Source organism: Myiozetetes cayanensis, unplaced genomic scaffold (assembly GCF_022539395.1).
Source record: "Myiozetetes cayanensis isolate MyiCay16 unplaced genomic scaffold, myiCay2020 scf2-11, whole genome shotgun sequence".
Lineage (NCBI taxonomy): Eukaryota > Metazoa > Chordata > Aves > Passeriformes > Tyrannidae > Myiozetetes > Myiozetetes cayanensis.
In genome coordinates, this window is record NW_026087411.1 from 35626308 (window position 1) to 35647917 (window position 21610).

At 44.2% G+C, this 21610-nt stretch overlaps 1 protein-coding gene and 1 long non-coding RNA gene across 3 annotated transcripts in view; one reads left to right on the forward strand and one right to left on the reverse strand.

Annotated features, from left to right (window-relative positions):
- LOC126639918 (uncharacterized) overlaps positions 1-19723 on the forward strand; it is a 22661-nt gene extending 2938 nt beyond the window's left edge. The window contains exon 2 of the long non-coding RNA XR_007628904.1: positions 30-19723. This is a non-coding gene — a long non-coding RNA (uncharacterized LOC126639918). The remainder of the gene's footprint in view (positions 1-29) is intronic.
- Positions 17303-21610, reverse strand: part of DESI2 (desumoylating isopeptidase 2) — a 14992-nt gene continuing 10684 nt past the window's right edge. For both annotated transcript variants that reach the window (XM_050315264.1, XM_050315265.1), the window contains exon 5: positions 17303-20928. In XM_050315264.1, coding sequence (XP_050171221.1) covers positions 20695-20928 — 234 coding nt within the window. In that variant the 3' untranslated portion in view covers positions 17303-20694. The remainder of the gene's footprint in view (positions 20929-21610) is intronic.

Consider the following 21610-nt stretch of genomic DNA (forward strand, 5'->3'; position numbering starts at 1 on the left):
TCTGTCACCCTTCACCTCTGTATTTAAAGGTCGGGCCAGGCAAAACTCTTGCCAGTCCAGCAGCAGGAAGAAGGCCACTGTGTACAGGACATGAAGCAGCAGACAGAAGGTTGTCATGTCACAGTACTGCAGACAGAAACCGACCTCACTGACTTCTCCAGTGCTTATTTCCTTCATCACACAGGGAACTTTATTGAGGCATCTGAACCTACATACTGGTAGGTATGTATCTTGTCACTTCTGAAACAATTTTGGGCTATACTCTCAGGGAGGAGGAAGCCATCACACAAACATGGACATTGCTACCTTTAGCACCTCTTGGTCATGTAAGTTATTATATAGCCTTGTGGAAAAGCGAGCACATGCAAAAGCTGTGACAGCCTGTCCTATTTATTAGGTTGTGGATGATTGATAACCACTTTAGGTTGATGGCCACCACAGACCTTTCAGATAACTAACCTTCATGGTGAATTCAGCATCTCCTGAGGGCTGCATGCTCTGCCTGGGTAGTTTGTGAAGGTCCTCCTGGTCCATCTGTAGCAGTTTTTAATGACCAGTGGAGGCTGTTCTGTCTGTTGGTGTCCGTAGATATCCTTTCAGCTCCACATGCAACTTAAACTGTTCTGAGGGGGACTGCTGACACCTGAGGTAAACCAGGCCTTCCTCTTCTCTGCTGGGAATCCTGTCTTCTCCTTTGTACCACCAGCCCTGCCTCCTGAGAAGCTGAAAGTTAACACTACACAAAAAGCTGCTTCCTGGCCATGGTGAGGGGAGAAACGGAGTGGGTGGTTGTGGTTTTTTTATTTTTTGAGAGCAAGTGCCAATTTAGATCGAGTGCCTCAAGAAATTGCTCTGTTGAAGATGTTGTTTATTAAGTAGCAGGCCATCAGTAGTTGAGGCATGCCTCAAGGCAAATTTTGGAGATGTCCAGTGGGACTTTTTATCTCTCTTCATAGTCACCCTGAAGCTACTTAAATAGCAGTCAAGAGTAGCTTGTGCTGGCCATGTACCATTTTGTAAGCCTTGAAAGCAAGGAGTACTTTGCAGCCCAGAAAGCCAACTGTGTCCTGGACTGTATCGAGCCACCTGGTTGAGTTCTAATCTACTCTGCTCTCTTGAGACCCCACTCTGGGATCCTCAGCGCAGGGAAGACATGGGCCTGTTGGAGGGAGCTCAAAGGAGGGCCATGAAGATGATCAGAGGGCTGGAGCACCTCTGCTGTCGAGACAGGCTGAGAGAGCTGGGGTTATTCAGCTGGGAGGAGAAAAGGCTCTGGGATATCTTATAGCACCTTCCAGTACCTAGAGGAAGCCTACAAGAGAGCTGGAGAGGAACTTTGTAGCAGGGTCTGTTGCAATAGGACAAAGGGCTTTAGACTGAATGAGGGTACATTTAGATTGGATATTAGGAAGAAATTCTTCACTATAAGCATGGTGAGGCTCTGAAACAGCTTGACCAGAGAACTGGTAAATGCCCTGTCCCTGGAAAAATTGAACATCAGATTGGATGGGGCTCTGAGCAACCTGATCTAATTGAAGATGACCCTGATTATTGGGGGGGTGGGGTGGATTAGGTGACCTTTATAATTCCTTCCATCCCAAGGTACTCTATGATTCTGTGTCTCTGCGATGGTTTTGTGGGGGTAAATGGTTATTATGATGGCTGCAGAGATACTGTGCAGTAGGTTGTGTAACCACCCTTGTGGGGACAGGGCAGGCACGAGGAGCGTGAGCAGGCTCCTGTTGCCAAGGCAGTCATCAACCACACTCATGCAATCACATAAAAAAAAATTATTTTTTTTTTTCCTCGAGCATTAATGTTAATGCAAATTACATTTCAGCTGCATGGCAGTTTTATTCCGGGTTGGCTTTGCTGATCATTTCTGTAGGTTGACTTTGCCTAACTTATTCCTAACTGCCTGTACAGATGATCTTTTCATCTGCAACACACAAGAGATTTTAATTCAATGTATTCTTCTGAAAGCTAAGGAAACAAGGGCAGGCTCCTAATAGCTTTATTTTTTTCTGCCTGATGTCTTAATCTGTTTATGTTACTTAGACACTTGATTCAAAAAGGAAGAAGAGTTTATATTATAAAAGGAGGCTTATATAAAACATGAAGGTTATAATTGAAATTGCACTGTTAGATATAGAGCTACGTTTAAAATTTCCTGACTTATTAGTATCAATTGGACTTAAGGATGATTCTGACTAAAAAAAGAACAGAGTTTTTCTTAGATAACCCTTTTTTTTCATATAATGTAAATTACTTTGTCTATAAGGCATGTCTTGAATGTATTAGTGGCAATTACTGATGGACACTTGAGTTTTCTTGTATGTCACTGTAATCCACTTCAAGTAGATGATGGCACTATTTATTTCTGCCATTTTTGGCCCTTTTTCTTAAGTTGCATCATTTTAAGATGTAGAACTTTTCTTTTGAAACTGAAAACATTAGGAGATCTATACTGTTTCTGAAACAAGTTTGAATGATTACCTAGTAGCCTTAAGGTCACAGAAACAGGAGTGGAAGGGACTCCCTTTTTGCCTCAGAGCTATTTTCCTTAGGCCTGTTTTGTTCATCTAACTTTCCTTTTAAACTTCCCCTTCCATTTCACATCTTAATTTTTCAAAATACAGTAACTGTCCTGAGGTTTCTATCATGAACAGTATGGACGGGGTTTCTTATGAACTTTGTGCCTCATGTTCCACGTCTGTCATGTGAATGTGTCAGGCTTAATCTTTATTAGCTCCCGAGGGAAAACCGGAGACTGGAGTTAACAAGATATTTGTATGATAATTGTTTCTTTTGGGACATGGTTTCTGAGAATTCATAACAAACTGGAGAGGATTGCACTACTAAGAAATTTATTTAGAAATAAGGTGTTTAAATAGCACAACAAAATTAGAAAATTCATGGCGAAAAAATATACTGAAGGTTATTAAATGCTCAGGCACCCTCTTAGACATAAGAATTCCCTTGGCACAAATCACTGGAGGCTGCAAGGGTATTCTGAGAAGGAATCATGGTGTGCTTCTCCTATCGTTACACTTTTCCCTATGTATCCAACACTAAATAAATTAACTTTTTTGCATTACTGGCTGTGGTTCTTGCATTTTTGCCAAGATTAGGCTAAAGCCCAGCAAAGGGAAAAGTCCTTCTTATTGCTTTAATGTACTATAGGCTGGACAGCTGGTTCATTGCTAATACAGACAGGGATATAATACAATGATATCTCTGAACTTAAGGGTAAGAGAGGAAAGAAATGGTGTGCCAGGAGCCATTTTGGTAATGTGTTTTGCATGCAATGTGCTGTCCAAGAAGATGTGTAATTAGCAGCAGAGAGGAAGAGAGGAGTCACATTCAAGGAGCAGAGCACGTCAAAGTAGACGCTCAGACCAGGCAACTGGAGAGGATGTTCAGAAGCCATGCCTTGTATCATCTTGAGAAAATTATGATGCATCAGGTAGATGTCATTATATCTTGTTTGGGGTTTTTTTTCCATTTTTTTCCTCTCTTTTTTTTTTTTTTTTCCTATTTGGCAGGTGGGGGAGGGTAAGGAGTTTGTGGATTTGATTTTAATTTTGTAATCAGGTTTAAAGTGGATTTCACCCCACATGGTCTGGCAACGCGACTGTCTGCTAGTACCCTGCCGGATGCAAGGTGATTTGTTGCACTGGAAGTTACAGTATAGTCCTGAGACAGCCACTGTCCAAAATACATGGAAATATTCCGAGAAGTCAGCCTATGTTGTTTCATCATGCTACAAAGGCTGGTTTCAGTCTGCTAGGGCAGGATCTCCTACACAAAATAGTGCACGTTTGGCAAGGGGTAAAGGAAAATAATTTGCTCATGGCTTCAGAAGGATCTCACAAGAAACAGGCAGTCTGCAAGGCTGAGATTTGAGAGTTCAAAGTCAAACACAATGTATTATTTCCAAACAGTTGTTCCAGATTTGCAGGCACCTCAGGTGTCCCGCTGTGGTGTCCAGATTCCCTGGCAAGAATTAAAGGATTTTTCTCATTCGTGACAGGAATGACTTCATGTCTTGCACACTGAGAGTGTTAGTTTAGCATATAAATATTTCTGTACCTGGTGTGGTTTCTGCTGCTTTTTGAGAAGAAGGAGAGATTAAAAATACCTCATGTCTCGTTGCTTAGTGGTTTTGGATCCAGTATTTTTTGCACTTTTCCTGATGCCTCACTGTGACCTGGCCTGAAGGCTGAGTCAGTCTGTTGGTGACTGGCTACCAAGGGCTACAACCTTCTGTCATATTTTGGTTTTGGAGGATCCTAGTTTCCTGCCTAAAGAATTGGGTGCTGGGCTAAAATCGCATCTATGCATTAACTCTACAGAGCACCTGATGCGAGACAGCCAAGCAGAATTTGGCAGGAGGGAGGGTACGTGTAGTGCACAAGCTGAGTTCTGAGGTTTTGGAAAATAGTAGGACAACTGGAGCTCTTGGGGTTGCTGGGGGAATTGTTCGTGAGTGGGCCAGGAGGATTTGTGTGCACTCTCTGCACTGAACTGTTGCCGTCCCCCTCCATGTGCCCAGTGGTGCTGCTTGAGAAACCTTCAGAAGACTCCCTAGTGCAGGGCCTGCTGCTGTTGTCCTCACCAGTGAGACAGCTAGCGGCTCCCTAAATTGAGTTTCAGACCTCCTGAGCATGGGCATCTATTCAGTGGCCACTGAACTGTGCAGAAGGGTTTCTTTCTTTATGCTGGTGCTTTTATTTTCCCATACACTTTCCCATGCTGGTAGCTCTATTTTCTCAGCATGTCTGACTTGTGCCTTCTCAGTACCTCTGCAGGAACAAGTGCAGAAGCTAAACACATGCTTAATTGCCTCACTTATAAACTGTTTAAAATTCTTAGGTAGCTGGATGTGATTGATGCCTGATAGATTGGTTTTTCTGGTCTGCTAAAGCTAAAGTAGCCTAACGTCAGTCAGAGGTGGCTGGTGAGCTGTTCTTCCAGTCCTAGGGAAGCCTGTGTTGGCAAGAATCTTCAACAACAAGCGTCACCAAATCGGGTGCTTTAGAGAGGGGACCTTTCTCAGTCGAGGAGAGGAAAGGAAAGGAGTGCTTATTGTGATGAATGGTCCTTCAGAGCGCTAACTTGGGCTTAAAGTAGTGTAATTCTGAATAATGGTGTCTGTTCCATCCAATTCCCTCTTCATTCTTGTGCTTGGGAGCAAGAAATACATTCCTGGAGTTTATGGTTTCCTTTTTACATTTCTTTGCTTCCCGTGTGGGTACTTCAAATTCGTGACACAAGATGATCATTGCGAGACAGCAGTTTTTCTTAAATCCTCCATCTTCTTCAAATGCTTGTAATGAGTACTAAAAGACTAGTGCTGTTCAGACTTCTGGGTTTTTGCTTTTTTTCCCCAACCTAACAACAGGCAAGCCTCAGATTTGGAACATGTTAGAGGTTTCTTCAAAATCTTATCTATAACTGGCATAATTATTTGCTCAGACAAGTCGTGGTGAAAGACCAATCCCTAAGAAGAACCTCGGGCATGACACTGTTATTTTTAAGTCAAATCATGGAATGGTCCCCAAACCTTCACCATTTCACTTATTAGGTTTTTCTTCAAAAAACACAGAGCTGCTGTGCACTCAGAGGAATAGAATTAAAGCACTTTGGTTTTATTTAAACCTCAGTAACCATCAGCTCCTTAGTTGCTAGGGGTGTGCCTGCTAAGAACAATGCTAAGAACCTGTCACTGCACTTTTAAGTGACTGTGATTTCAGATACAGAGCTAAGACAGGTAATTAACAAAATCATGCAGACTTCAGTTGAGAAAAGTGCTAATATTTTATGTGATCCACAAAAGTGCTGCTTTTTGACTTGATTTCACATTCCTAGACAATTTTAGTCTGCAGTTACAAAGAATGGCATATGGATTGATTGTAGCTAATTTGTAAAGGCCTGTCAGATAAAAGTTGTCCAGAATCTGCAAATTTATATAAGTGTTGGTTAAACCTAATTTTCTCATAATTAAACCAGCTCCGTTTCTGGAAAGTTTCTAGAATCCATTTAACACGCATTCCCTGATATTTTACCAAAACAATAACCTCCTAAAATCTTAAAGCTTTCTGATAACTTAAAATACATTGAGGTTGTTAGTATAACTTCTGTGAAAAAGCAGATTGGAGGGAAACTTGATAAAGGCACTACAAGCAACAGCCACAGATGGGAAATTTTATAAAGGTTAGAGAGGCTGGAGGTGGAGCTGATGGCTCCTGCCCCAGAAGGTTTGAAGGAACCTTCTCAGCAAGGAAGGTTCAATAGCTTTCTGTCTCTGCCCCATTTCAGCTCTCAGGAGAGATCACCTATCCTTGCACTGACAGCATCATGACCACACATGCCCCATGCTCCTTCCCCATAGGGTCCTGATAGGCCTTTTGTCCCACAAACTTTGCCTTCTGCAGGAAAAAGCACCAAGATATGCAGATATTTTCACCCTGGGAGAGTTCTTGATACCTATTCATCCAGGGTCAGGAGAGGCTATCAGCAACCCTTGGGCCATGTTCTCTGTCCCCTTCCAGGTCCCCCAAAGAATACAAATACTAGTAAAGTGTGCAGCTCTAGGCACAGATCAGATGCATAGTTACAGAAGTGGGTCAGTGAAAGTGCCCACCACAAAGACTTCCTGGTACCACTGTACCATTCCCACTCTATGCCAGCTGTGCCAAGCTCCTCTTACAGATCTTGTCATAGATCTTCCATGGTTAGAAGGTAACACACTTAGTCCAGGCTTAGTTGACAGTTCAGAAATACTCAGTTTTACCACCTTTTTCAAGGTCTCTTCCTGCTTCAGAAACTATTTTACAACCACATTTGAAATTCCCCAGGCTGCTTGCCAGCAGTTACTGACCAAGGAATTCCCATCAGGGGAAAAACTCTCCTAGTTCCTGGAAATGAAGTTCTCACATACATATTATCTTTAGACAAAGAAACGGAATGCATGAGTCGGTTTTAAAAAACCAAAATGCCTGTATTGTTTTATCACTCATCAGGATATACAGACTTCATCTGTGTCATTTCCTCAGCTTGCCTGCAGCACTTCTGGGTGTGTATCTGCCAGTCCTGGTTTCTTCTCACACTGCTGAGGATACTCAAGTGTCACTTCTATGGGACAGTGGCTGCACAACAGTATCAGTGAGCTGAAAGAGTGCCTTGGTGTTGGGAGAGAATATTGATTTGGGAGAGAGTTCAGTTATTTCTGTGTGACAAATTATATTTGTCAAATTCTCAGTCGAGAAGTTGCACAAGTTGCTCTTTACAAGGCTGATGTGTGATTTTCCCATACTTCCTGTGCTGCTATGGGAAACCAATTTTGAAACTCAGTCTACACTCCCATCACAACTGTGGGTCAGGCAAATTCTAGACTGCAAATTGGTTTGAAAGTTCATGTGTTTGGCTGAACAGAGGCAAGAAAGACCATCTGAACAATCTGTGAGGCAGACATGAGCATTCATTTCCTGATCTGAAGGTTTGACTGTCTCAGTGGCAGCTTGAGGCTTTGAGAAGCAAAGAGGGATGTATGGACTGGTATCCCAAAGCTGGCAGGGTTGATGTCTCTGCTGGGACAAGTCACCCAGTGTGCTGAGCTGAGCTGAGCATGTGCTGCTGTTCTCCACTTTTCTTCACATGGCTGTTCAAGGCTGCTTTGTTAGACTAGAAAAACAGTTAAGTCTGACAACACAACTCTCTAAACTACACTGTAAGACAGAATAAAAGGGATTCTGAAAACACATCTATCCTTTACTCAGTGGGTATTCAGGCAGATAAATACAAGGCTTTGCGCTGTGGTTTCCTTGAGTGCCTCTAGTTCTCAGTCCAGGCTCCCGCCTTGACTTCTCAACATCGTCTTATCTTCTGACCAAGCTTCCTCCTTACATCCTTGGTTTGATACAAAACCTGGCCTCTCAGGTTGCTGTCTAAAACCTTTATGGGACCTACGTGATCCACCTGATTCACTCTGTTCTGATCCTAACCATTTAGACAGCACCCTGGCACTATGCTTTTCCTAGAAGCTTGGAAGTGCTAAGCCATGGCTGGACCAGCTGGAGCACAAAGCCATCATGCACTTTGCAAGTTCATCAGGAAAACCACTGAGCTGTTCTGTCAGGGAATGTGCCCACGTGGGTGAGTAGTGTTCAGAGGAGGTGGAGTGCTTTGACACAAATTGCTCATCCAGGAAGAAAGGTAGTTGGATGGAAAGCTGATTCCCTCACATCACCCTCTACTCTCCCTGGCGAGGCTCCAAAGAACATCTGAGCCTCTACTGACATGAGCTGGAAGGAAGGTTGAGAAGGAAATCTGGGAAAGGCTACATGACGGTGAGCTCAATCCTACAAATCCTGTCCTTGCCAAACAAGTTCCTTTCATGTATGTGTGCTTTGTTACTCCCATAATAGATTTAAATCAGCTGGAAAAGTACCTTACGTACTAAGCCAAGAGGGACCCAATGCCAGTGGTGCAGGCAGCTGAACAGTGCCCTGACTGTCCAGCAGCTTGAGTCCAAAGAATGCAAGCACAGCTCCCCTCTCTACATTTAATCACTGTTTTATATATATAAAAAATATAATGTATTATTCTTTTGCTGTCCTCTTCTCTGGAGTGACCATTCATGCTGTTTTAAACACTTTATTGGTAGGCTAAGCTTACATGTAAAATCAAGTCTTTGGCAATATCATATGCCTCTTCGTGCTGTGTATCTTCAAATGCTGCAGTTACCAGAATTTGTGAGCTACACGCTTCTTCCATAAAATACCACACCTGTCTTCTGAGGGGCTTGTTCCTCCTTTGATGGACTACAGACCATCAAGTTCTGCTTCAAGATTAAGAGGCATCTGATCGCTTAAATAGTCGTACTGTGAAGTTCTTTATGTCTTGGGTTACATGGCTACAGTACTTGGTGTTAATACTCCCCAGGCCTGCGTAAGCAGCACTTTAACACTGCATAAGGAGATGGAACACTCCACAACAGAGTACCCATTGCTCCCAGGATTTCTAGTTTTACATCCTCAATTTTTGTAGAGCCTTGCTGAGGGACTCCATCCAGAAACTGAGTCATGGGTAACCTGGCATAGTCATTTTGAGTGGATTTCACAGCAGAGATGCAGAAAAATATTCACAGGAAGGTACCAGGATCATGTGGCTCTCTCCCTGCACCAAGAAACATGGGGACTTTTCAACAACAAACACTTGTTGGATAGTGCTATGATCAGCTGTCATTTGCAGGACTTAAACAAAAATATTTGATGTCTGATTTTGCTGCCTTCAGCATTTCTGTATTATTGACAACATTTTTGTAAAATGTTGGGTCAGCTCCTAGAAACATCAAAATTCATGCTTGAAATGAATTCCATCCTGTTGTCACCTGTTTCCAGATGTTTTCTGTGACTTGCCTGATTAGCATCCACTAGGAAGGCTGTTCTTCCTCTGAAGGGAGAAGGTGCAAATACTGCATTAAGTTGAGCAGGCACAGGGCTCACTCCACACCTCTGTTCTGCTGCCTTCCACAGGAGATGTGAGTTGCTGTTGTGGTGGAGAGCACAGCTTGTCTTCACGCCACCAGCCCTGAGCACCAACCTCAGGCCTCCACCACGCTGCCGAACTTGGGCTGTGGCGTTTCTCTTGTTAGGTTAAATGCCTCTTTATATTTTCATGGACTCCTTCCAAATGAAACTTGATTGACTAATTAATAATATGGAGGGAGAGTTAAGCTTTTTAAGTTCTGCCTGTTTTTCTGCCAATTATTCCATCAAAGACTGGCTCGCTTTGTTGCTACAGAGCTTCTCAGTGAGGCACGACCTTGGTTTATTCAATAATACATGTATTTCTGAGAGCAACTTACATAAGTTGGCCTATCCAAACTTTGTCTTCATTCAAGACTGATTTTTGACCATTCAGTGGCCATGTCAAATACGAAAGCGAACACTGAATAAAGTGTTCCCTGCTCGGTATCTGGGTTCGAGGGATGGGCAGCCTCACAGTGGCTGCACTTGTCTCTAAGCCACCATTGCTGCCTTTACTGTTTCCACTGAAGGTGCTGAAGCTCAGTCACCTTGCAGCCTCTTGGACATCTCACCACATGCTGCACTTGCTGGCTCGGCCTTTGCAGGGCAAACAATAGATTTCAGCCCTCAGAGGTGGCAACAGTGCTGTCTCTTGTGCTGGCGTGAGCTGTACCCAGCGGTAGGGAGCTAGTGGGATCTGGAAGTCTCTGCTTTTTCCTTCTCCACCTCCTCCTCCTCCTCACCTTCTCTGCTACCTGGGATTTGGGGCTGCACGTGCTCTCAGTGACACAGGGCAGAAGATGCATTCGCTGCCAGCAGGTTGTCTCGGGGGTACCTGCAACTCCTCTGAAACTGCTTTTACACCACGTGCAGGGCAATACAGAGGCAGGTCCCTCTGCTCTCATTACAGCAAAGCAAATCTGTGAGCTTTAAATCTTGGAGGTAATTTCCATAACATCATTTCTGCAGCAGCCGGTTTCCATGGAAACCGAGAAACGACTGGCAGCCTGTATAGTAAAGAAGACAGCTGACCTGATTGTCCTTCCCTGGCCTCTGTGGCCAGGCTTCCCTCCATTTGCACAGGCACATCCATTGCTCATTGCTGTGGGGTGTACGAGACCAGGCCCAAGTGCTTCAGCTTGTTGCCCCGAGTGCAGATGGGCTGCTGCCCATCCTCCTCATCCCACCTCATCCTGCCTCTCAGGGCAGCTTGTCCTGTAGCCAGGGGAGGAGGGCAGAGGGAAGAAAGGTCTGCAGAGGTCTTCACACCCCCTCCCACCCCTATATCATTCCCAGGCCCCAGCAGTGATGGAAGGACTTGTGATGGAAGCTCTGAACGTGTGTGTGCCTCTTCCTTTTTGGACATCTTACCCATTACTCTGTATTTTGTTGACCTATTTATTCCACTGCTTCTAGAATATTCCTGTAGGTTAACTTGTAAAGGATTTATATTTGTGAATACCAGCCCTATATGCATGGTGGCACCTGATTTACAAATATTCTTGGAATTCTTCCTTACTACTACCAGAAGTATCTGCTTTCTAGGTGAAGGTTCCATTACCTGTGGTGTTCCTTAAGGAGCCACAAACCCATGGCACACTCTTCAATAACTAACAGTTTTGTCTGTGTGTTTGGGCAGAGAGGGGGAACTTGTCTGACCCAGGCTCAGCTGCAGCTTTTGGTTGTTTGGTTTCTTCAAACACTGCAGGCCCCAGCATGGAGTATGTTACTTAAAAACATGTTTTAATTTTAAGAGCAGCTTTCGCCCTTGGCCTGGAAAGTCACTTAATGCTAGAACAGTTGTGTCGGGGCCGCTTCTGAGGTGAGTAGAGTGATGCCATGGGGAAGGGGGAGCCTTCCTTCAAGATGGAGCCCTTGAAATCCATTGCTGTGTCTCTGGGAGCTCATCCTGCTCATCTGAGTGGCTCAGTGCTGTGAGGCACTGGCCCGGGTCCCTTTGCAGGGCATGCTCTGTGTCCCCTGCAGCACCCCAATAGCAGCAACCTTGCAGACAGTGTGTCCTGTGGCTCTTATCCCAAAAGCAGGTTGCTGTTGCCATTGGGAAAAGAGCAGCAAGAGAGCTTATGTGGGCTTCTCAGATAGGAGGGCAAAGGTTTCCTTGTTCTGAGGTCATCACGGAAGAATGATGTCAATAGAACAGGCTTCCATAGTTGAAAAACTAAAAGAGCTGTTAATAGAGTACTTTGGCCTTGCCAGCTGCCAATGGATATGGAGTTTCTAATGTTTTTCACAGACCGGCTTCTCAAAGTGAAGGCAGCAGTCACCAGAAGTGCGTTTTTAGGGTGAGGGTTCTTTCCTATAAAACTGAAATGTTAAAATATATGAAGGGGATCAATTGAAAAGTAACCTACTTCAGCACTTTGATCCTGTTTGCAAACATGGCTTAAAGACAACTGTTGTCTTGGAAAGGGGCCAGAAAATCACCTCGGAGCCTGTGAGGAGGGAGCGAGCTTTTCCGGACTACTAGGGATGTGCTGCAAAGGCTGCCCCTGGTGGACATTAAACAAGAGCTCATTTTGGGGGGGGGGGAGGAAGGGGTTGCTGCTGCCTCAAGACATTCTCAGTAAACCTCCCCAGAAGATATGGAGGAAGTAGTATAGATTTGCTCGTGACACAGTCAGGGAAGTGTCATGACCAACAGGGTTACCTGAGTAACCCTAAAAAAAGCAGATCCTCAGAGACCATTTTGGAAGTTCAGTGTCTATAGAGGACAGAGTGAGGGAGAAAAAGATGACTGTCAGGAGCTAATTGCTCTGGATGTACTATACATATAGGTCATGTTACAGGCCAGGACTGGGAAGATGCATAGTCTGTCTCTGAATGGATTCCTGTTTGTACTTAGTTGAATTATGCAGTATTTAGTTTATTATCAATACCTAATGACATGCCAGTATAAAAGCCTTTTTTTCCCCCCCTCATTTGAAGATAATCTTAGCAATATCATCACCACTGATTACATTTTTGAAGCTCAATGCAACCTGGAGAGATGCTAAAGGCTGCTTTTCTCTCTGAAGGATGCATTGCAGGTTACCACAGCATTCTTCTCCATACTCTCCAAAAGCATGGGGCGAGTGTGGCATCCCTGTGTGCGTCTTGGTGTGGCATTTCACTGGGAGAGCGTTTGCGCAGTGAATCGTGGAGCAGAGGGAGAGCTTTAGGCCACAGAGCCTGTCCTTCCTTTAAACCTTTTAAAATGCACAGAAGCCACAGGGCTCCTAGAAGGGCAAAGCAGTTTATAGAAAGCAACTGAAGAGATGAGAGCATCCTCAAAAGCTGGGCACTCCCTGAGGTGTTCCGCTGCCCTCGGCTCCAAAGTGCTGGAGGGAAGAGCCAGCCCAAGCAGCCTCCACTCAGCCAGTCACCTTTACTATCATCATTTCTTGTTCAGTGCTTTTACTAAACTTTCCAAGTCCCTCTGACACAAAAAACAATTGATCTTTACAGTTGTATTTGAGCCAGCTACACTGCCATTGCTAGTCCTCACTACTCTGTTCATGTTTGCTTAATGGCATGTGAATTAATTTGTTGGAAGCTGACACTTTGCTGCAGGATTAGTTAGAGACTAACACAGCACTGGTGTAGGGAATTTAAGATGCAGAGCATCCTTCTGAGGTAAAGAAAAAAAGGAGGCAAATTCCAATTCTTTTGGAAATCTTCACTTTTAGGATGCTAGGACTGAGTAATAAACTCAGTTCCAGCTATTTAAAGGCTCAGCAACTCCTTCCAGGCAAAAAACAAGTAGCTATTGTGTGCTGGCACTGGGAGGGCTGAGGGAAGGCAGCGTTTCCCACAGGCAAATTAGGAGTGGGAAAACCAGAACAAAACCCACAAACCTCCAAAGCCTGAGTAGGGAACACAAGACATTTTCTGTTCAACATGATTTGTGTTGTCATTAGGTGGGCTTAATGGGGCTTTATTCTTATGCTGTGAGGAAAGCCCTGGCTCTGCTGGAGCTAACAGTATTGACTGCTCAGACCTGGGAAACACGAGGGAGGGAGCTGAAACCGCATTCACCATGTCACTCAGGCACTCACTGCAAACAGAGGGTCCCTTCCGCCCCCACCTCTTCCTGGTGCAGGAGTCTGGACGTGTTTTACTGGAGCCTGATAAAAACCGGTCTGTGCTGTTTGGCCGGGGGTAGCCTGATTCCCGTCACTTACCTCACTGCAAAGGAGGGCCCGTATGGACCACCAGCCACGCTGGGACCACACGGGAACTCCACAAAAGGTGCATTTTAGCCCCACCCTGCTACTGCCCCAGTCACCCGGGGCAGAAGACGAGGCTGGCATCATGGATGCATGAAAGGCTTTTCTCATCTGAGATGGCTTGAACCCCTTCCTACTCCTCCACTCAAGCTATGGTGAGCCCCAGCAGGAACAGTTCAGCAACACAGCCCTGGCTTCTTGAAGTCCAGTATTTGGGTGCCTTGTTTCAGGCTGTGTAAGAGTGAAAGGGGATAAAGAGTTAAGAACGGCTCCCTAAAAGGAAATCATGAGTTGAAACCCATGAACAGCCCCTGCAGGGCATGCAGGAAGCCCCTCTCCTCCACCTCCTCCACCTTTGCTTCGTTCAGGAGGCTCCTTTCACATAACCACACAGGCTAGAAGCAGCACACCAGGTAACCAGCAAGTGCAGCAGACTTTCTGCTTTCAGGATTCCAGGATCAACACACCACTTTGGAAAGACTATGAGGACTGCTGGCCACTCATCTTCCACCTGCAAAAGGAGCAGCGTTACCTTGGTACTGCTTGTCCCAGGATGCTGCTCAGAGATGGACAGGGATGGAGAGCCACTCTGGTGTGAGCCATGTACCTTTCTAAGGAGACATGGAGATAGATGCGGCCCTCTGTCATCCCCAAGGCAAGCTAAAAACCACACCGGTGCAAGATCTAGCATTTCTTAATGGCCAGATCCTATTTTTAGTTTGCTGCATGCTAATTTTAGTGGACCAGATTATGGGAAGAATAAAGGATTCCTACTTTAGCCCAACAGGAATGGGAGTTGCTAGTGGAGCACAGCTGCTTTTCCAAAGAACTGCCATGGCCTCCCTGACGAGTTGTTACATTGACAAGTTTGAAGGGTTTTTTTGTGATCTTATTTAGATCAAACCACAGGGTATCAGAGCAAGTCAGGAACTGTCCACTAGCCACTTTCATTGCACTTTATGAAGTACTGTGGAAGAATATATTTATTTTGGGGGTGTGATAAAACTAAGGTGCCTTTAGCCACAGAAAACACCTTTGCCTGTTGAGAAGCTGTTCCAGTGACAAATTTGTCATGTACTTCTGCACGCCTGAAGAAACTTTTAGAAAATAAAATTTTCATTTGAAACATTTCTATTTTCTTCAAGAGCAGCTCAGTTAAGTTCAGCCACTCACCAATTAACAAATGGTTAGTTATGTTATGCAGTATGTATTTTTGCATATTGATCACCTTCCTAGAAGTGATAGGCACTCTTGGCCATTGGATGCCAGAAATAAGTTTACCTGGAAGTCACATTAGTTTTATTTGATGAACTCTTGTCAACCTTCCTTTCAATAGGTTACAAGTTCCTCAAACTGCCTTGCATCTTTGTTAGTTATTAGGGTCCCTTTTAGCAGTCAGAAAAGGGAACACACCTGTGTCTGGGCAGCTTCTCCAACAGGTCATGCTCTAGCCAATCTTCATTATCCACGCACACAGCAATGCCAGGAGCAGCACACAAACCATAGCAAAACATGTCCCTTTCCCAGCGTTGTGGGTTTCTGTGGCTGGGTTTTGGTAGAGGGGGGAGGAGGATACAGGGATGGCTTCTGTTAGAAGCTGCTAGAAGCTTCCCCTGTCCCCTGGAGCCAATGCCAGCTGGCTCCAGCATGAACTTCCTGCCGCTGGCCAATTAGGAGTAATAGTAACACCTCTGTGATAACGTATTTAAGAACAGAAGGTTGTTGTGTAGAAAGAATTCCGGTCAGGGAAGAGCAGGGTGAGAACATGGGAACAACAATGCAGACACCAAGGTCAGTGCAGAAGGAGGGGCAGGAGATGCTCCAGGTGCCAGAGCTGAGGCCCTGCAGCCTGTGGTGCAGACCATGGTGGGGCAGCTGTGCCCCTGAAGCCTATGGAGGGACATCGGGGTGCAGAGACCCCCCTGCAGCCCATGGGGGAGCCCATGCTGGAGCAGGTGGATGCATGGAAGCTGTGACCCCATGGGAGGCACAAGATGGAGCAGGGTCCTGCTGGAGATCTGCAGCCCATGGAGGGGAAACCCACACTGGAGAAGGTTTTTCCCAGGTAGGACTTGTGGCCCCTGTGGGGGATCCACATTGATACAGCTCATCTGCAACTCAGAGGACAGCAGATTGGGAAGAACTGCTGCCCAAGGGATGGACTCATGGTGAAGAGGTCCATCAAGGACTGTGTCCCATGGGAGGGACCCCATGGGAGCAGGGGAAGGACTCCTCTCCCTGAGCAGCAACAGAAACAACAACCGACTGTTACCCCCACTCCCTGTGCCCCTGCACTGCTGGGGGGGGAGGAGGGAGAACATGGAAGGAGGGGTGGGGGGAAGGTGTTTTTAAGACTGTTTTGTTTCTTACTCTTTGGTTCTTGTCCTGTTAGTAATAAATATAAGTACTGTCCCCACTTTGAGTCTGTTTTGCCCAGGAAGGTAATCAGTAAGTGACCTCTCCCAGCTATCTCTACTCACGAATCCTTAGTTTGTTTTTTTTTTCTCCCTCCTGTGTCCAGTTGCAGCAGGAGAGGGAGAGTGCAGCTTTAGTGGGTACCTGGTATCCAGCCAGGGTCAACCCACTACACTGAGCTGTGGGGCAAGAGAGGGAGGAGCAGCACCAGCTCAGAGAGTGCTCCCATTTATCAGTGCCCTCAATGTGCAGAGAAGTCTCTCTCCTGTTGGAACACGTGTACCCACCTGCCCTTTGCAAATTCCAACGCCAACTCCTCTGGGTGCTGGCAAACACTGTGCCAGAGCTTGGGAGAGTCTGGGGAACAGGCTGTGCCAGTTAGTTCACCATGCAGCTGCTCCACAGCACCTCACAGCCAGTGTGGCTGCAAGGAGCAGGCCAGCTCTGCTGCCCAGAGCAACCACAGCTTTAAACAGAGGTGCCACCACCCCACAGGTTCTGTCAGGCTGCAATCCAACTGTTATGTGGCCCTGCCCAGGAAATAGCTTGGCAACTTTTTAATTCAACAGCCAGGGGAGTTCCTCTGGTCTGGGTCAGCACTGGACTGTGCCACCAGTGGTGCTGCCGCTGCAGGAGCAGGCACAGCACAGGCAGCCAGAGTGAGGCTGGTGTTGCCATTGGTACTTCTGCTCTGCTCAGAGGAACTGGCAGGGCACAGACATCACAGCCCCCACATGCCTCGTGGCTGCTCAGTCTGCTGCAAATCCAGGCCACAGAGCCAGGCTTTAAAACCAAGCTGTAGGATGTGGCACACAGTACCTGTGATGTGTCCCAAGCACAGCGCGGTGTTTGGATACCCCAACAGATGTAGTTAGTACACCAAATCTAAACACATTTTGAATTTAGTCTGATGGAAACTAGTGGCTTTTAATAACGCCTCAGACAAACCAAACTATACCACCTGATGCTCACGTCAGCATAACAGCCTACACCCTAACTATAGGAAACCCTTGGATAGTTTTACTGTCCTCAAAACCGTATTTCTAAACCAAAGATCAGCCTGGGTGGCACTGCCAAAACAAGCTGTAGGTACAACGGGAGTAACACACAGAGCCAACTGTCTTTTTTTTTTTTTTATAAAAGTATTTTTAATAAACTGATGGATTTAAGTTTAAGATGCTAGACAAATTGTTGCCATGTACAGGTAACAAAAGTCAAAATTCTTCGAATTTTATACAAATACTATGTAGTACAGTAAACTTGAATACAAGTTTACAAAAAATGCATCAGTGAATATTCAGCTTGTAAGCAACTTCCAACAGTGAAAATTATCATCTATCAATAGTGATCAGAATTGCATTGTCAATTTTAGAAGTAATGCAACTATCCTTTTTTTACCAAGCCACTCTGGAGTTATTGGTGCACACTGACAGTACATTGGATTTTTTTGGCTTGCTGAACAGAAAATGGCATTTAAATAAAATGACCGAGTTAAACAATGTCCTAAGTATCAAAAGTACTATCTCACAGAAGACTAAACAAGAATGAGAAAGTAAACAGAGCAGAACCCTGAAGTGGTGATTTTTCTACCCGTTTTGATGGAAAAGATTCCACAGGTGTCCAGCTTTCTCACAGCATTTTGGAGTGTTCTAGTCCTAGCACAGTGTGGTCATTAGTAGACTAAAGTAATCCCTGCTTGGCAGTAATGCTGGTGAAAGGTAACTTGCTCTATTGCTAACAAATCGGAGTAACCACTGGCAGGGCAACTTTTCGGAGGCATCCAGCGGAAGCTGAGCTGACAGCACACGATTGGAGTTTACAGTACCACTCGCTTCGATACAATACCCAACAGCCTTCAGGGTTCAGGTGTCAGTTTCCTCACAGGATTTACAAATGGATGGTTTTGAAACAAACACAAAAATCATTATGGAGCATGAGACAGTATTTTCACCTGTACAGCTACCAATAAAATGAATGTTTTTGTTACAAACTTTCCAGTCTGCTTTATAAAAAATAGTCTTAGTTTTACTTCTAAATAAAAACTGTGCTGTGATCTGTCACGTTCTTGCATTGTACATGCTGTAATTGTGTGTGTTAATGAAGGTGTAGAGATTTGTGACCTAGCGCTCTGGATGTATCAGAAGCCTAAAAAGCTGATTTTGGTACATAAAAGGTAGCAATGAAAATTCATTCTATTTATTTTTCCTAAAGCTTAGGAAAAGCTACAGTACATTGCTAGATCAGTGGCCTCAACCCTGAGCTGAAATAAAGGACCTGCCTTGGCCAAGAGACTTAGTCACATTACTACCACAGCTGCACAGCAGAGACAAAATAACCTGTCTGCAGCCTGTTGTCTTCGCTGTGAGTAGTGCGAGATTCAGTTCTGTAATGCTTGAGAGTTGACTGGAGACCACCATATTCATTTTCACTACAGAGGAAAAAAGGAAAGGAGAACTCAAATTCTCAGAGATTCAAGTGAAAAGCACTCAACAGGGAGGGTCAGTATGTCCAGCTTCTGGAGATCAGAGAACGAAGTCAGTGGCAGACTCATCAGTCTTAAGCATTTTCCCATGTAGTAGAAGAGATATTAAAATACGTACCAAAATACAGTTAAGGAGACTCTCTACTATTACCTCACTCTTTCCACAAAGAGTCTCACATGATTTTTCCCCCTCCAGAACTGAGCATCTCTCTGTACCTACATGGCATCACAGAAGATAAGTGAAAACAAAGCCTGTCTGACAAAGGATTCAACTCAGCTGCCAGCAGAGAAACTTGCACTTGTTTCTAGCACGAGTCACAGTTAGCCATCAGAAGAATTCTTACTAGGATACAGCCTATTGCACCTTCCTGTAGGATTCAATGGCACCAACTACACATGGCTGGGAGCATTCATAACATGAAGCATTCCTGCCTCCCTAGAGGACTTTTTTTTTTTTCCTTTTAAACAGCAGAAACTGTAGAGTCAGTATTTCACTTAGTGGAAAAACTAAACCCAGCAACAGACTGAAAGTAAAGTTGTAAGAATCATTTATATTTCTAGTAATGCACACTTCTTTGTGAGCTGATCAGTTTAGGGATGGTATGTTTTTTCTTTAAGGCAGCAACTCCTACAAAATACACAAGCTCACCTCCCTCATGTTTGTGCTACTGTAGCCTTATATGCACAATAGAACCTCACTAATTTACACTAATGATTGGAAGATCCATTAATTCTCTTGGTAAGTGAACAAGAATAAGGCATTCCATTATATATTCTGATCACTAATTATAATTTAGCTCTAATTATACTCTACCAGCAAACATACTTCTGTGTTTTAGAAAATAATATCTCTTACCTTCAGATATAATTGTGTGTGCAGATTAGTGGGTTCTGCTGTGTAAATACGCAGGTGCATAAGCAGTTTTCAGGTTTTTCTTCATTACATCTGACAAAAAAGTTAATGCCACAGATAGAGACGGTGGGAAAATAAATTGGGATTTCTCTATCATTTGTGCGGACGTGCACAACTGGGCAGCACTTCATAGCTCAGAAATAAAAAATAAAAAGGACATGAAAGTTTACAAACTCAAAATGAAGCAAAATCAGCAGCAGGAAGCAAGGCCATTCTCCAAACCTAAATGGCTTGTTTTACACGATTCCAAACTATATGAAACAAACTAAAAAGAAATACAAGTACTAACTTGTAGATACAAGTTTGAAATCAAGTAAAGCAAACAGCAAAAAACGTTTCATGCTTCTAACAGATGATTTTCGCACGTCTAAATCCTGATTGAAGTAAACTGTAAATAAAGATGGGAGATCAGATGTAAACTACATGGCTGAGTTAAAAAAGAAGAGAAGGATCGATGTGCATTGTAATGAGATAGAAATTTCCCTTCATATGTGCAAAAATCCACAGTTTCATTAATGTAGAGGTCATACTTCTAGGAACAGATCTCAGACGGAACCAGTCTCCCTACATCCTGGAATCTACCTGCTTACATCAGCCACTTTAAGTGCACAATACCCTGTTCACATATATAGTATTCAGCAGTTTCTGGCATTTCTCTATTTAACGTTCACCTGCCTTAAATCTTGAAAACAAAGGGGAGAGTTCATCCAGGATATCATACCACTGTTTTGAGTTACACCAACAGTTAAATCAAACTCAAATTCTTTCTTCTTCCATGGTGGCAGGAGTCCTTACAGGACTTGTAAACAGCAGTACACAATACTGTAAACAAATAATTTAAGTTCTGCTTTATACAAGATGTTAAGTTAATCCAGGTCTACCAAACATCAGGTGAAAATGAAAAGGGTGGCTTCACACAAAATCCTTCCCTTTTCTCCCAGCAATTCCTCTCACTACATAAATAATCCTGAGCTGAAACATGGGTTGCTGAGAGCTTTTTTTTTTTTTTTTGCATATAAAAACAACGTTCTAGAGTCAGCTCTCATGTTCTGTCAGGAAGTCAGTTGCTTGCTGGAGAGATTAAACTGAAGTATTTCAAAACCACTTTTTACTTTGGAGGAGGACTTATAATTTGGTGTGGCGTCCAGTTCTAGACCCAGATGCCGAGCTTGCCAAGGAAGCTGATGCTGCTGCATCCTCAGCTTCCTCCAGCTCATCGTGTAGCTCCTGGCTAACACTGGACTGGAGAGCTGCAGGAGTTAGCCACTCCTTCGGCAGGCAGCTCTGGAGAAAGGGTATACAAGAGCTGAAGTAGGCAAGGCGATTCACCCATCGTGGAATCTCTTTTCCACAGAGAATCTACAGGGGAAGGAAAAAGAAAGGATTAATTTGTTTTCTGGATTCAGCAGTAACAAAACTGCAGTGTGGTAAATAAAAATCAAAACCTGCAACAGCCTTACAGTTGATGTATCACAAATGCCACTCAAGAAGCACCCAATTTAGCTGCACTAAGACAAGTGTTCTCCATCAGTAAAAGCAGCATCCCAAGTCCCACAAGGAGACTCATTTTTCACTGTGAAATTTGGACACATGGTTCTGTGCTTTTCTTAGAAGTCCTGGAAAGCCTAACCACCTCACTCTCCTTGAATAACTTCTACGAAAGGCACAGAAATTAGTTAAGGTATGTTTTCTATTCACTGCTAATTCCTCAGAAACAGAAATTGCCGGAGAAGCTTCATTGTTACAAAAAAGCACCCTGAAATCAAATGGCCAAAAATACGATAGCTGTGTGTAGTTACACCTACAGCTGATTTACTGTGATGGCCTCTCACAACTTTCATGATATATCACTATCTTACAAAACAAGCACACACACTTAGGTTCACTGGAACAAAAGAAGATATACACTGAACAGCTGGCTTCAACTCCTCAAAAATATATAAAGTAGCATTAAATACTTATTTTTACTGCACATCGGTCATTAAATAATTCCATTGTCACTATTCAAGAAGTGAGCCGTTTTACTTAATTGCCTCCATGT